General features: G+C 37.6%; 1 protein-coding gene across 1 annotated transcript in view; it reads left to right on the top strand.

Moving 5' to 3' along the window:
• Window positions 1–16,437, top strand: part of LOC149808297 (methionine synthase-like) — a 193,985-nt gene that overhangs the window by 73,839 nt on the left and 103,709 nt on the right. The window contains exons 14-17 of the mRNA XM_089975738.1: window positions 318–458; window positions 5,316–5,501; window positions 7,488–7,667; window positions 12,438–12,554. Coding sequence (XP_089831864.1) covers window positions 318–458; window positions 5,316–5,501; window positions 7,488–7,667; window positions 12,438–12,554 — 624 coding nt within the window. The remainder of the gene's footprint in view (window positions 1–317; window positions 459–5,315; window positions 5,502–7,487; window positions 7,668–12,437; window positions 12,555–16,437) is intronic.

Here is a 16,437-nt window from a genome sequence, read left to right as displayed (position 1 = left end):
CCAGAGGACTTACAGACACCTGTACAATGCAGGTAGATATCATACCATACAGTATTGCAAACACAGGAAGCTAAGAATGGCACTGAAGCTCAACCTGCTACAGCAAGTGACACTTCAAAACTGCATAGATACTTGTGATCCAAGTCCTCACAAAGCTTTGTGCCTTCTGGTGAAACAGATCAGCCAAAATACCATTAAAATACTGGTGGAAAAGAGTAATAATAAATAACCAATCTTTCTTAATGCAATGTAACGAAATTTGACTTTGTGAAACTAATTGAATATTACTCTGACATTATACTTTATTACTATTGTAGGAGGCTTTGTCTTTGACTAAGACACAAGTGGAGAATGGGGCACAGATTCTTGACATTAACATGGACGAAGGCATGCTGGATGGGGTGGCAGCCATGACAAAATTTGTCAACCTCATTGCATCAGAACCTGATATAGCAAAGGTGAGTGACTGAAGCATTTGTAACTGCTAATATTTGGAAAAATAACTTCATGTTGTTGATATTATTTTGTCTTGATTCATTTAAGATTTTTTTCATTAATATATGTAATATACGACGTACCACTAGGCAGTTACTTAGTATGGTGACATCACACTAAATGCAAGCATTTAATGTTAATAGTGTTCAATAAAAATAAAATCCCCAAATCAATAAAAAATTTAAAAGATTTGTTGAAAAATTTCATGTTTCTTCTTTAGGTAATTAACCAGATCATTATACATAGGAGTACTACCACTACCTCACCATACCTGCATGTGAGAAAGCCTGCCAGTAGCTTCTCGTGGGTCGGTGGTTCTTTCCGGGGTTTTCCGGGTTCTTCCTCCACCATTAATACTGGCCGCCATGTATAGCCTATCGTGCTGAAAAATGGCGTTAAACCCCACAACAACAACAACAACAACCACCTCACCATACCTGATTATTATACTGTAGGAGTACTACCACTACCTCACTAGAACAGATCATTATACCATAGGAGTACTACCACTACCTCACCAATCCAGCCCTCTCAGTAGGACTACTACCACTACCTCACTAGAACAGATCATTATACCATAGGAGTACTACCACTACCTCACCAATCCTGCCCTCTCACTAGGAATACTACCACTACCTTACCATACCTGATCATTATACTGTAGGAGTACTACCACTACCTCACTATAACAGATCATCATACCATAGGAGTACTACCACTACCTCACCAATCCTGCTCTCTCAGTAGGAGTACTACCACTACCTCACCAATCCAGCCCTCTCAGTAGGACTACTACCACTACCTCACTAGAACAGATCATTATACCATAGGAGTACTACCACTACCTCACCAATCCTGCTCTCTCAGTTTGAGTACTACTGCTACCTCACCATACCATATCAGTATACTGTAGGAGAACTACCACTACCTCACTACTTACCTACATGTGTTGCTGTTGAACACTCTCATCTTGGGACATTCATAATACAGACATGATTTGTTTCCATTTTAAAGTGGAATTCTGCTTTTCTCCAGACTTGAATCAGATTTTTTTTGATATAGTCTGTATTTTATATCATCTCCAATCCGGTTTTATCAAAATGGTCAGTTTGCTCCAATTTCGTAATGACCCTTGTAAATTATTCATTCCATATATTAGTTAGCACACAATTCCCATAAAGAGTATTCTGATTGGTCAAATGTTTGAAATTTGTCCAGTGAATCTTTGTGTAATGGAAATTGATGGCAATGGAAAGAAGAAGCATGCTTGCACAACATGGTGTCCGAAGTTGTTGAGAGAGACCATGACATGAAAAGTTTAGATAAAGGTTTTAAAATCATATGGAAATGGAATGGCTGGAGCAAAATGTTGACAGAAATCTAGTTGGTCAGTTTATAAGAAAACTGAACACTAGAGGACTGGCATTTTGTGACCTCTTTTCCATGATAATCATGGTTGGAAGAGTTTGGAAAAGCACCTACGGCTGCATACGGAAAAAATGTAGCTCAGAAGTCATCTGGAAAAAGTGCAATTAATTACTAAAAGAAGACAGATTTCTTGCTTGAAGGAACAGATGTAGCACTCTGTCACAATATGCGCACTGCATGTTGCCAATACAAGCATCAAATTGAAAGGATAAAGGTTCTTTTTGAGGAGGAAAAGAAACGATTGCACATTAAGCAAAAAAAAGTCAGTGGTGACAAAAAGAAAGACTAAAGAAATCTTTGCCAAAGCCGCAAAAAGAACTCGACTGGCATATCAATAGGCTGTGTCCACTGGAGAAAAAGACAAGTGAATGAATGGGATAATAGTTCATGTACTTGGGTGTTTTTTTATACGTGTTTGTTATGAAAAGAGGGAAGTATTATATATTTGCTGCAAAATTTGAGAAATTATTGTGACTTAATTACGATGTGAACACTGACATGCACATGAAATAACTTAAGCATCGATAGTATTGGAGAATGAATTTATGTGCCTATAAATATTGTAAAATTATTGAGGTTGAACATTTTTGGTAAGTTTATTAGTTTTTCAGATGATTATTTTTTTTTATTTTATGATCATAAGTTGCATCAGGAGCAGATTTTTATGAGTGTAAAATGTGTTTCTGACCCACCACCCTGGACCTTCAGATTGGGTGTGCTGCCTCTCGAGACCCCGTTGGGGGAAGGGCCCCCAAACCCACTAAAAAAAATTTTGCCTTATTTTATATGAAAGACCAAAATCATGTCTGATAATATGACACATAGAATTATTTTGTTGTGCAGGTAATTTGTGCTTTAAAAACCTCAGGGTTGCAGCAGTTAGATACAGGTAAGTTTCTGTAGATAATTTAAAGTCATACCATTTCCTTCATAGTTATTAAAAGCAACAGTTCAAGGACTTTACCTATATAGGCTGTCTGTTTCCTCTTTCTTACAGATAAGTTTACACCATGTATTCTATATAATAGCATTTACTTCATAGTTATTGAATGTGATGCTTAAATAGCTTTGTCTCTATAATATGCCATGTGGGCCTTTTCTCACAGGTAACTTTATACACTGTAGCGTAGTAGCCCTGCCTGTGTAGGCTGCCATGTGGACCTTTTGTCATGGGTAACTTACACAATATAGAGTAGTAGCCCAGTTATATCCACTCCATGGGTCGATAAAGTAGTATCTGTGGCTGGCTACACCTGTATAATATTGTCTGCTCTTATTCGCTTTACAAATTTTGACCATGGGCAGAACAATGTGCAAAGACTGTAAACAGTGGAATGGTGTGGATGACAACGATAGCATGTGTGGATTGCAACTCAGGAAATACATGTCAATATGCACTGCTTGGACTGGAAGTCCATCGACTTCAGTACTGGAAGCAGAAATGCACTCTGAAAGAAGAGAACTCATTGTCAGTGCTGTCATTATCTCTGTCAGTAATTTCCTGTTAAGTAAGCATTACTAACCATAAGGCTTACTACCCAATAAGCAATCCTGGTGATCCCTTTCAGTCACAGCTACAGCCCCAGGTCTAACTTTGCCACCTCAGTTTGACAAAACATTTTTGGCATATTCCATAACCTGCTCCAGCACTTGACAGTTTTGTAGATGACATATTCCATAACCTGCTCCAGCACTTGACAGTTGACAGTTTTGTAGATGACATATTCCATAACCTGCTCCAGCACTTGCCAGTTTTGTAGATGACATATTCCATAACCTGCTCCAGCACTTGACAGTTGACAGTTTTGTAGATGACATATTCCATAACCTGCTCCAGCACTTGACAGTTTTGTAGATGACATATTCCGTAACCTGCTCCAGCACTTGACAGTTGACAGTTTTGTAGATGACATATTCCATAACCTGCTCCAGCACTTGACAGTTTGTAGATGACATATTCATAACCTGCTCCAGCACTTGACAGTTTTGTAGATGACATATTCCATAACCTGCTCCAGCACTTGACAGTTTGTAGATGACATATTCATAACCGGGGCCCCGAGTGGCCGAGTGGTCTAAAGCGCTCACCGTTACGGATCACTGCCATCTCACCTCTGTCCACGTCGGTTCGAGTCTCGGATTCGGCTAATGTGGTTATGTGAGAAAGCTTGCCAGTAGCTTCTCGTGGGTCGGTGGTTCTTTCCGGGGTTTTTCCGGGTTCTTCCTCCACCATTAATACTGGCCGCCATATATGGCCTATCTTGTGCTGAAAAGTGGCATTAAACCCTACAACAACAACAACAACAATATTCATAACCTGCTGCAGCACTTAACAGCATTATAGAAGGTAGGGTAACTCTGTTTCATGCAATCTAAGTCAGATCACATGAGAGTGAAATCAAAGCTGATCTTTGCCTATCATGTTGAATCATGGGCCCTCTTCTGACAGTGTCACCCATGATGGACCCTGCTTTAATGGCCAAGAACAGGTTTCCACTCATTGACAGTTTGCTTGCCAGGGTCTATCTAGGCTTTCTAAGGCTTGCCAAAGTCTATCAAGGCTTCCTAAGGCCTCTCAAAGGCTTGCCAATGGCCACCAAGGCCTGTCATTGCTTGATGAGACCCATTAAGGCTTGACAAAGCCTGTCATTGCTTGATGAGACCCATTAAGGCTTGACAAGGCCTGTCATTGCTTGATGAGACCTATTAAGGCTTGACAAGGCCTGTCATTGCTTGATGAGACCCATTAAGGCTTGACAAGGCCTGTCATTGCTTGATGAGACCCATTAAGGCTTGACAAGGCCTGTCATTGCTTGATGAGACCCATTAAGGCTTGGCAAGGCTTAACAATGCTTATTAGAGATAGAAATCATGAAACATATTTCAGAAGTTTTATGTCTATCTTTTATTAAGCAAGTGAAATACCAATAAAATGCAAATGTTTTTTAAGTTAGTTGATGTGAAGTTTAATTTAATATAAACAGTACTATAAAACCCCTCTGTACAGTCCGCCCAGTAAGACTACTTCCCTGTTACAACCACACTCTGTCATTACAGTTTATTCTTTACATCTGTCTTCTCATTTCAGTAAAGCTCCCAAGATAAAACACTTTTCCTCTGTCCACATTATGGTCGTAATTGAGAAGTTTTACTGTGCATTTGATAAATGAGTATGAAATTACATATTTGAAAATATGTCATGCAAGTTTGGCAATTGCTTCTTAAGAAAGATGTTGGCTAAATACAGTGTTGGTCATTGGCTGGACTTTTATTGATCTGAAACTGTTATGTATTTCTTGCCTAAATTTATTAGAAAAAGATAGACCAACAAAATTTCTATGACCACTTTATATCCATTACATTTCCTACTTCTCATTTTTCTTGCATTTCAGGTCCCCTTGTGTATAGACTCCTCTAACTTTGCTGTAATTGAGGCAGGTTTGAAGTGTGCCCAGGGGAAATGTATCGTGAACAGTATCAGCTTGAAGGAAGGGGAGGCAGATTTCATAGCCAAGGCAAAAAGGATCAAGAAATATGGATCTGCTGCGGTCATCATGGCCTTTGATGAAATAGGACAGGTAGAAAGTGCAAGATAGCATTTCATTGCTGTAGAAGTGATTAGATACTTGTCATTTTTTATATAGTTGCAAAATTATGACATTAGAGTATTGTAGTTTGCTCACTGACATAATCATTTTTATGACAGTGTTTATGTGATAGTTTCTAAATTGTTTATTTGCCAGTGAATTCATAAAAATTGTATGATAGAGAACACTTTTTAATTTATGTCTGGTAAAAGAGTCTTGAATTTATCTCTGGTTGAGAGTTTTTCAGATATATCGGTGAGAAACTAACAGATGATGAAGCAGTCCTTCCGATTTACAGGTTGCTTTCTTTGTAGTTATGCATATTTAATATTTTTTGATTGTTTATATCCAGTTGTGTGTTTCTTTCTTGCTTCATTTGTTTGCATTGTTTACATGGTTAATTCATCATAGCCAGTTATGTGTTGCTCTTGCTTCAGTTGTCCATATGTTTAATTGATTATAGACAATTTTGTGTTGCTCTTGCTTCAGTTGTCTGTATGTTTAATTGATTATAGACAGTTGCTTGTTGCTCCTGATTCAGTTGGCCGTATGTTTAATTGATTATAGACAGTTTTGTGTTGCCCTTGCTTCAGTTGACCATATGTTTAGTTGATTATAGACAGTGGTGTGTTGCCCTTGCTTCACTTGGCTGTATGTTTAATTAATTATAGATGGTTGTGTGTTGCCCTTGCTTCAGTTGTCTGTATGTTTAATTGATTATAGAAAGATGTGTGTTGCTCTTGCTTCAGTTGAGTGAGACACCTTGGCCGATTCTATACCTCCATATATATCATTTTGCCACAAATTTTCTCAATCCCCCTCTTTGCTTCAATAAAAAAATTTATATAAAAAAAATAATTGATACATTATCTTATCTTGTCTTGGTAGTTGTCGATCAGTCAGTCATGATGATTGGAATTTTGCCCATGCTAAATTTGCAGACAGTAACTGCATTTTATTCTTCTCACCAATTCAGTAAGTTACAAATGTATACATGGCTAAAATAAGATCACACTTGTTTTTCCTGAGTTTAAACTTATAAGCATAGCCTTCTACTTCTCCTGACTGCTGGTTCTGTATGGAGGAAAATTTGTTGTCTGTGTCAGCAGCTTTATACAATGTATATATGCTGACAGACTTTCATGGTGAGAACACTCTGGATGTGATCTCATTTAGAAAGAAAGAAATGACCAGTCTGATCCCAACAGATTTGTACTAATAAAAAATAAAACACCATCAAGCACTATAATGTTATCAATATTGAATTTACTTGACCCTATTTGTTTGTCATCTTTTGCTGGTACATGTTTCCTGATAGTGTTAGAGCTTTTTTGAAACGCATGTATGTGTACCAAGATTTCAGTTTTGTTTCTAGTATATTATTATTATTATTATTATTATTATTACTATTGTTGAAGTTAATCCTGATTTATAAATATCAAACACATCAATTTGAATGTTATTTTCAGCTCTTGAATTTTCACATTTACAGAATAATAATGGAAAAATTGTGTTGAGATAAAGGAACTAATTTTTTTCTTCAAAATTTATAATGAACAACTGATGTATTAATGATTCAGTGGATGGATGCATCATATTAAAGAATCAGAATTGTTCAGTTACAATTTTCATGTAAAAATACAGTGTAAAATGACTCATTTTAGCTTTCAAGTCGGCTTCCTCTCCCCAATTCCCCACCAGGGCTTTGCCCTGGGCCTACAGACCCTAGACTCCCCACCAGGGCTTTGCCCTTAATACCTCATCACTTTTCAGTATTGTGGTTTTTCCCAACTTTCACCTATGCAGTTTTGAGTTCTGCACCTTCTCTTGTCCGCATATTTAATTGATTCTAGACCACTGTGTGTTGCTTTCTTGCATCAGTTGTCTGCATGTTTAATTGATGATAGACGGTTGTATGTTGCCTTCTGGTTCAGTTGTTTGCATGTTTAATCTCACTTCTTTTCTTGTGAATTGTAGGCAACAGATGCAGAAAGAAAATTTCAGATTTGTCAGAGGTCCTACAGAATTTTGGTGGATAAAGTTGGATTCAATCCAAATGACATCATCTTTGACCCAAATATTCTCACCATAGCAACGGGAATGGAGGAACACAATACATATGGAATATCATTTATTGAGGCAACAGCATTAATAAAGGTGAATCCTTTTTGTCTCATTTGCATTATTAGCTTGCAAGGCATGACAATGCAAATGTCCATCCAGCCATCTGTACTTCCATCCATCCAACATAAACTTGTTGGCTAAAGGTTTTTAAAGAGCAAGAAATCCTTGTTGTATCAGTTGTTTATTATCAAGCATTTCCCCCAGATGCATGACAAGCATGGGGAGAAAGCATCGGGACAAAGCAGGGGGAGGAAGATTGAACGTTCCTCAAGATTAAAGACTGCAGAGGTCACATGGAGCAGTTACTTAAATTTTAGTTGGATGGTCATTGAATAGTTTTTATATTTTGCAGTATGAAGTGGGATATTACATATTGATACAGGTATGGAAGTAAAATGTCAAGGTCACTATTAAGTTGGTTAAAGAAAAGAAAAAGAAAAAAAAGAATAGAAGAAACACTGTCCATAGATAGGTGTTAGACTCACAACTTACCTGTATACATGGACATACATACAAACCATTACGCTTTTGGCATAATCATTATGCTTTTTTTCACCAAATTACGCATTATGCATAACTGTATTCGGATTACGCGATTTTGGTATATCCCCCTCCCAAAAACTTAATAATTTGTTTTCTCATTTTCATTAACATCCCATTAATCCCACATATTGTATTCTAGAAAAGATGGCTTCTGTATAACTACGACATAAGAGTACGCTTGTCCGAAGACTTGCATGCACTTTCCTAACAGTATTCTATTTATAGCAGTTACCCTACTTCAAGAAACATGCTGGTTTCTGCTTTCAACATTTGACCTTGGTTTCTATTTATAGCAGCTGTATGGCTTAGTTAGGAGAGAACAGACTGGTTTTCTAACTTTTAATCTTTGCTCGCAGATTCTTTGTTCTAATTCAGAACAGAACCAGTCTGTAGGTATTTAGCACTAAAAGTCAAGTCAGATTTATTTTAAACGATGTGTGTTAGAGCAAAAATATTTGTCAAATAATTTCACAGATGGATTAGAAAAAGATGAAAAACCAATTCAGAGATGAATACATGAATTACACAATACAGCATTCCATTCTAGGGATCTTTATGCCTCTTGCAGGCTATGTGGAAAGGATTTTAATATTGGTCATAGTGGTAAAACAAGAAACCTTGGATTACCTCGTTTACTAACTCCATTCCTGAGGTAACTTTTTTTATACATCAGAACTAAATTGTGGACATGAATTTTATAAATGCAGATGCGTTATCTACCGAGTTCTTAATCAAACACGGACAACCTCTAATGGTAAAAGACTACATTGATCCTTTGTTCAGATGGATGTTTCTTGGTTCCAAAATTGCAGAAAATATGCATGTACAAGAACAAAATCATCTAATATTGTTAGGTGTATAACAGAAGATACTTCTCTTAGTATTGCAACAGACAGGAGTAGTGATTGTGACAAAAAGTCTGTGTAAGAGACTTTGACAACGAAAAGGGCAAAGTCAGAGTGCTCTTCTTTCATTACAAGAATTAACAGTAGATTCCACTGGAGAAAACATTTTATTTATTTGCTTGATAATACTTTGAATAAACTTAAGTTGGCATAATTGCTTGATAATACTTTGAATAAACTTAAGTTGGCATAATTGTATGGGGTTTTAAGCTGATACTGTGTCAGTGATGACTGGAATTCATAAAGGAGTTGCATTCTATATTTTGAAAAATGTCTCCATCATTGTACATGTCAGGATGTCTCTGTCATATGATGCACCATGTTGCAGGAAAGGCAACTGATAAATTAGAAGAACTCCTGAAGTATCAAGTTGGCATGCCACTCTACCTGACAATGTACTTCATATGGATAGAGTTGATTTTTTCATTTTATTTCCCAGCTAAAAGACCAACTAACTGTAAGATATAAATTTCCTCTTTGTCAGGTTATGAAAGGCATATTGGCTCTTTACCATTCTAATGCTGACTGTGAGATATTGTTCAGTATTGTTCACAAAAATAAAACTGAATTCAGATCCAAGCTCTCTAACCCAGCACTTAGTGCTTTACTGGTTTGCAAAACATTCATAATCTCAGCTAGTACAAAGTGTTTTGAAATGTAATATGAGAGTTGGTTGCTTTTAAAGCTCACAGTGTTATATACGAAAACTTGAAGCAGTAATTGATGTTAAAATTCCAGAGGGATAAATAAATCATTTTTTACATGTGCTTATTGAATTTTTATATGTTATATGTGTATTACTCTTTTTCTGCTCGGATTACTCTTTTTGTCCACTTGGATTACACTTTTTCCAAACCAGGGGTTGGCATGTATGCATGGGTCATCCTTGTGGATGATGAAATCAGAGAGCCATGGTCAAGATCATAGTATAAATTGTTTGGTTTGTGTGAGCTTTATGAAAGGGATGAATCTTCTGTTTCCAAGCATGGAATTTTATCAAATTCAGCACAACAGTGTTACAAAGGAAATGAAATAGCTCTGCTAATGGGCCACTTGAAAGGTCAGAAGTCAGGGTCATATAACTGTTTGATAATGTGTTACATTAGCCACAGCAACTCTGTAGGAGGCAAGACAATAAATTTACATACTTTTTATTATCATGTATGTATTGGCTTTATCATGCATAGAGGTATTTTCTACTGCATACTTTTATAGTCTGCCAATTCTGATTGTATTGTATCTCCATGTAAAACTGTCCCAAAAAAGATGTAAATCAGAGATTTTTCTCTTGCTATATAAAATGGACATGAAATATTTTTAAAACTTCACTGTTGCTGTTTTTCTTAAAATTTCACCATTCTTCCAATCAAACTCAAGTTTTAAGGAAGGAAATAATTTGTTAAAAAAGCTATCTAACATAAGCTGTTCTTTGACATAATCAAGACGTTAGGTTTAAACGATGTTCAGATATTTAGTTTAGAATTAAGAGGTGTCACTCATAATTCCATTCTTTTTTGGGAGTGCTTCAAAAGTGGCAATATGATACAGTCACCAAATTCTGTTATTGATTAATAGCAACAACATTTGCACATGGCACACAAATTCCGATAATGATTAATAACAACAGCATTTGCACACAGCACACAAATTCTGATAATGATTAGTAACATTTGCACACAGCACACAAATTCCATTAATGATTAATAACAACAGCATTTGCACATGGCACACAAATTCCGATAATGATTAATAACTTTTGCACACAGCACACAAATTCCGTTAATGATTAATGGTGGCGCTCTAAACGTTTCGTATTTTGCATAGGGTTAAAATTGTAAGAAAAAAACTTCTGTGGGTTTTCTCACTGGTTATACTGGCTTTTTAAAAAAGACCTTGTATATCTTAGGTATTGTTCAAAGGACATTTAATTCCCTTTATTTTGGTGTATGATTGATGCTGTAATATGGGTTATAGAGTATACATCTTGGTCTTACTCCAGATGTGCACCTTTCCAAAGAGTGCTAGCTCCACTTGGTCATTTTCACTTCCTGAACTTCAGAGGTAAATTGAACTTTTTTTACATTTTATATATTTGGTAATTCATTCATTGCACTTTCAGAAGCTGGTATTGTCTAGTCTGGCAAAATTCATTTTCCCTGTTCTAATAGCTACTAAGGATAATGTACTTTAGACAAATTCAGGCTGAATTTTTCTGTCATTCTCTCAAGTATACATAATAAGTGGTGAGCACCCCAGTGACAACAACATTTGCACATGGCACACAAATTCTGTTAATGATTAAGAACATTTGCACATGGTACACAAATTCCATTAAAGATTAATAACAACAGCATTTGCACACAGTACACAAATTCCATCAATGGTTAATAACATTTGCACATGGCACACAAATTTTATTAATGATTAATAACAGCATTTGCACATAGCACACAAATTCTGTTAATGATTAATAACATTTGCACATGGCACACAAATTCTGTTAATGATTAATAACATTTGCACATGGCACACAAATTCCATTAATGATTAATAACAACAGCATTTGCACATGGCACACAAATTTCGTTAATGACTATTATAAAATAAAATGCCTTCCCTGGGTGCCATGTATGTTTAAGTTGGAACAGCCCTGATGTGGATGTTCTGATTTTGAGATACGGTTCTGATTTTGAGGTATGATTGTTCATAGCTGTGTTGAATCACATATTTTGCCACAGAATCATGGTTGCTTGTTATATTGAGCAGTTGATCGCTCAAACCAGTGCATTTATATAATAAAGTTGATACAAGCCAAATGATTCTGGTATTAATTGGCAGGTGGTCACTTGTAACAGAAGTTGCTCAAATCAGGTTTTGTTGTCTATCTTTATTGATGTTTGGACCGCTCCGGTGGCCTAGTGGTTAGAGCATCCACCTCGGATGCGGGAGGTCATGGGTTTGATCCCCGGCCGAGTCATACCAAAAACTTAAAAAATGGTACTAACAGCTGCCTCACTTGGTGCTCAGCATTAAGCGGTTAGTGTTAGGACTGGTCGGCCCGGTGTCAGGATAATGTGACTGGGTGGGACATCATGCTACATGTCTGCGGCATGATCCCCCAGTGCTAGACATCACTATAAACTGCCACATTGCAGACATCGTAGCAATATGACTGAAAAATTGTTAAAGCTACGTTAAAAATCCAAATCACATCACAACACACATTGATGTTTGGCATTAGGGTTAGGCTTTGGCATCCCATGGCTTTCTTATTAGTGACATTTTGACATTTTCTGATATTTCAGGATCTCCAATATTTTCTGATTTACAATAACTTCTATTTTTAAAATTTCAGAAGCATTTGCCAGGTGCCCGAGTGAGCGGTGGTGTTTCCAATTTCTCCTTCTCCTTCAGAGGAATGGATGCAATCAGAGAGGCCATGCACAGTGTCTTTCTCTACCATGCAATCAAGGTAAATGGTGAAATGTCATGTGATGTGTAATGGTGATCCTTCTATTGCACAATTAGGTACACTGTAGCTAAGTTGTTAGAACATCAGACTTGTATTAAAAGGATAGTGGGTTCGATACCCAACCAGGCCAGTCTGGGTTGGCTGTTTAGATGTGTCCTTAGGAAAGAAACTTAGTTTCCATATCCTTGCCATGATATAGCCAATAATGTGTTAAGAGTGCCATTAAAACCAACAAAAACAGCAACAAGAAATCTCTTGACACCATTACTATGTAGGATGTTGCATACTGTGTACCTGGTTATTTCAAGGTTATCATATATGTCTATATTCATGATATGTCAGCCTTCCTCAACAATAAAAAGAAGTTAAAGTTTTTTAATAAATAAATATAAAAAATATCTGATGGAAAGCAATATGAAATTTAACCAAACAATCATGAAATCATCAACGATAAGAACTTAACAGTTTCGCATTGCAAAGATATCAATTGTACAATATACAGACACACCTTCCATAACAGTCACCCATCTCAACATCTGCCTCTGTATCTATACAGGTCAGTCACCTATCTCAACATCCACCTCTATATCTAGCCAGGTAAGTCACCTATTTTAACTTCCACCTCCATATCTATCCAGGTCAGTCACCTATCTCAACTTCCACCAATATATCTAGCCAGTTCAGTCACCTTTCCCAACACCCACCCCCATGTCTAGCCAGGTTAGTCACCTTCCTGAACTTGCACCTCCATATCTGACCAGGTTAGTTATCTATCTGAACATCCACCTCAATATCTAGCCAGGTCAGTCACTTATCTCAACGTCCACCTCAATATTTAGGCAAGTCAGTTACCAATCTGAACTTCCACCTCCATATCTGGTCATGTTAGTTTTCTATCTCAACATCCACCTCAATATCTAGCCAGGTCAGTCACCTATCTCAGCATCCACTTCCATATTTAGCCAGGTTAGTTACCTATCCCAACATCCACCTCTATATCTGGCTGGGTTTGTTTCTGCCCACCTGCTATTTTACATGTAAAATCTGCTTGATGTCATTGATAGATCATAATAGAGTTTAATATTTATGCTACTAAAGACATATCAAAATATTTTATAATTAAAATAAACAGTAATTACTGTTAACTTTTGTATGATTCAGATTGGTATTCTTTTCTTCAGAGATACTTGTCACTCTCAATAAAGTTATTATTATTATTATTATTATTTTTAAAATACTTTTCTTTACCAGCCAACTCACTTGAACATTCAGTACTGTCCAGACCATTAGTAGCTACACTATCAGTACCAGCCAACTACTTGAATTGTCAAAACTGTCCATTGTCTTGGGTGTTCTGCAAGTATCAGTCAACTCCCTTGAAAAATCAAAACTGTCCAGTGTCTTAGTTCTCCTGCCAATACCAGCCAGCTCCCTTGAATGGTCAGAATTGTCCAGTCTCTTGTCTGTCTTGTCAGTACTAACCAACTCCATTGAATGATCAAAACTGTCCAGTCCCTTAGTTCTCCTGACAGTGCCAGCCAGTTTCCAAGAGCAGTCATAACTGTCCAGCTTCTTAGCTGTCCTCTCCTTTGAATGATCAGAACTGTCCAACTTCTTAGATGTTCTGTTAATACCAGCCAACTCCTTTGAATGACCAAACTGTCCATTCCCTTAGCTAGTCAGTACCAGCCAACCCCTTTGAATGATCAAAATGTCCATTCCCTTAGCTATTCAGTACCAGCCAACTCCTTTGAATGATCAAACTGTCCATTCCCTTAGCTATTCAGTACCAGCCAACTCCTTTGAATGATCAAACTGTCCATTCCCTTAGCTATTCGTACCAGCCAACTCCTTTGAATGATCAAACTGTCCATTCCCTTAGCTATTCAGTACCAGCCAACTCCTTTGAATGATCAAACTGTCCATTCCCTTAGCTATTCAGTACCAGCCAACTCCTTTGAATGACCAAACTGTCCATTCCCTTAGCTAGTCAGTACCAGCCAACCCCTTTGAATGACCAAAATGTCCATTCCCTTAGCTATTCAGTACCAGCCAACTCCTTTGAATGACCAAACTGTCCATTCCCTTAGCTATTCAGTACCAGTCAACTCCTTTGAATGATCAAACTGTCCATTCCCTTAGCTATTCAGTACCAGCCAACTCCTTTGAATGATCAAACTGTCCATTCCCTTAGCTATTCAGTACCAGCCAACTCCTTTGAATGATCAAACTGTCCATTCCCTTAGCTATTCAGTACCAGCCAACTCCTTTGAATGATCAAACTGTCCATTCCCTTAGCTATTCAGTACCAGCCAACCCCTTTGAATGATCAAACTGTCCGTTCCCTTAGCTATTCAGTACCAGCCAACCCATTTGAATGATCAAACTGTCCGTTCCCTTAGCTATTCAGTACCAGCCAACTCCTTTGAATGATCAAACTGTCCGTTCCCTTAGCTATTCAGTACCAGCCAACTCCTTCGAATGATCAAACTGTCCGTTCCCTTAGCTATTCAGTACCAGCCAACTCCTTTGAATGATCAAACTGTCCATTCCCTTAGCTATTCAGTACCAGCCAACTCCTTTGAATGATCAAACTGTTCATTCCCTTAGCTATTCAGTACCAGCCAACCCCTTTGAATGATCAAACTGTTCATTCCCTTAGCTATTCAGTACCAGCCAACTCCTTTGAATGATCAAACTGTCTATTCCCTTAGCTATTCAGTACCAGCCAACTCCTTTGAATGATCAAACTGTCCATTCCCATAGCTATTCAGTACCAGCCAACTCCTTTGAATGATCAAACTGTCCATTCCCTTAGCTATTCAGTACCAGCCAACTCCTTTGAATGATCAAACTGTCCATTCCCTTAGCTATTCAGTACCAGCCAACTCCTTTGAATGATCAAACTGTCCATTCCCTTAGCTATTCAGTACCAGCCAACCCCTTTGAATGATCAAACTGTCCATTCCCTTAGCTATTCAGTACCAGCCAACCCCTTTGAATGATCAAACTGTCCATTCCCTTAGCTATTCAGTACCAGCCAACTCCTTTGAATGATCAAACTGTCCATTCCCTTAGCTATTCAGTACCAGCCAACCCCTTTGAATGATCAAACTGTCCATACCCTTTAGCTATTCAGTACCAGCCAACTCCTTTGAATGATCAAATTGTCCATTCCCTTAGCTATTCAGTACCAGCCAACTCCTTTGAATGATCAAACTGTCCATTCCCTTAGCTATTCAGTACCAGCCAACCCCTTTGAATGATCAAACTGTCCATTCCCTTAGCTATTCAGTACCAGCCAACCCCTTTGAATGATCAAACTGTCCATTCCCTTAGCTATTCAGTACCAGCCAACTCCTTTGAATGACCAAACTGTCCATTCCCTTAGCTATTCAGTACCAGCCAACCCCTTTGAATGATCAAACTGTCCATTCCCTTAGCTATTCAGTACCAACCAGCTTCCTTTGAATGATCAAAACTTTCAGGTCCCTAAGTTATTATGTCAGTAGTACCAGCCAACTCATCCAATCTTACATATGTTGACTGCTCTGGTGGCCTTGTGGTTAGAGCATCTGCCTCTGATGTGGGAGGTCTTGGGTTCAAACCCTGGCCAAGTCATACCAAAGACTTATAAAAATGGTACTAACAGCCACCTGTTGTTGGCCTTTTGTCAGGATAATGTGACTGGGTGGGACATAATGCTACATGTCTACAGCACAATGCCTCAGTGCTAGAAATCACAATAGATTGCCACACTGTAGATATCGTAGCAGTATGAAAGATTTTTTTTGAAAAGCTACGTTAAAAATCCAAATCACACGCACACTTATATCTGTCCTGTCAGTACCAGGGAGCTCTCTTAAATGGTCACAATTGAGAT

Source organism: Sinohyriopsis cumingii, chromosome 1, assembly GCF_028554795.1.
Source record: "Sinohyriopsis cumingii isolate HCF-2022 chromosome 1, ASM2855479v2, whole genome shotgun sequence".
Classification (NCBI taxonomy): Eukaryota; Metazoa; Mollusca; class Bivalvia; order Unionida; family Unionidae; genus Sinohyriopsis; species Sinohyriopsis cumingii.
This window is presented reverse-complemented; position numbering and strand designations above follow the sequence as displayed.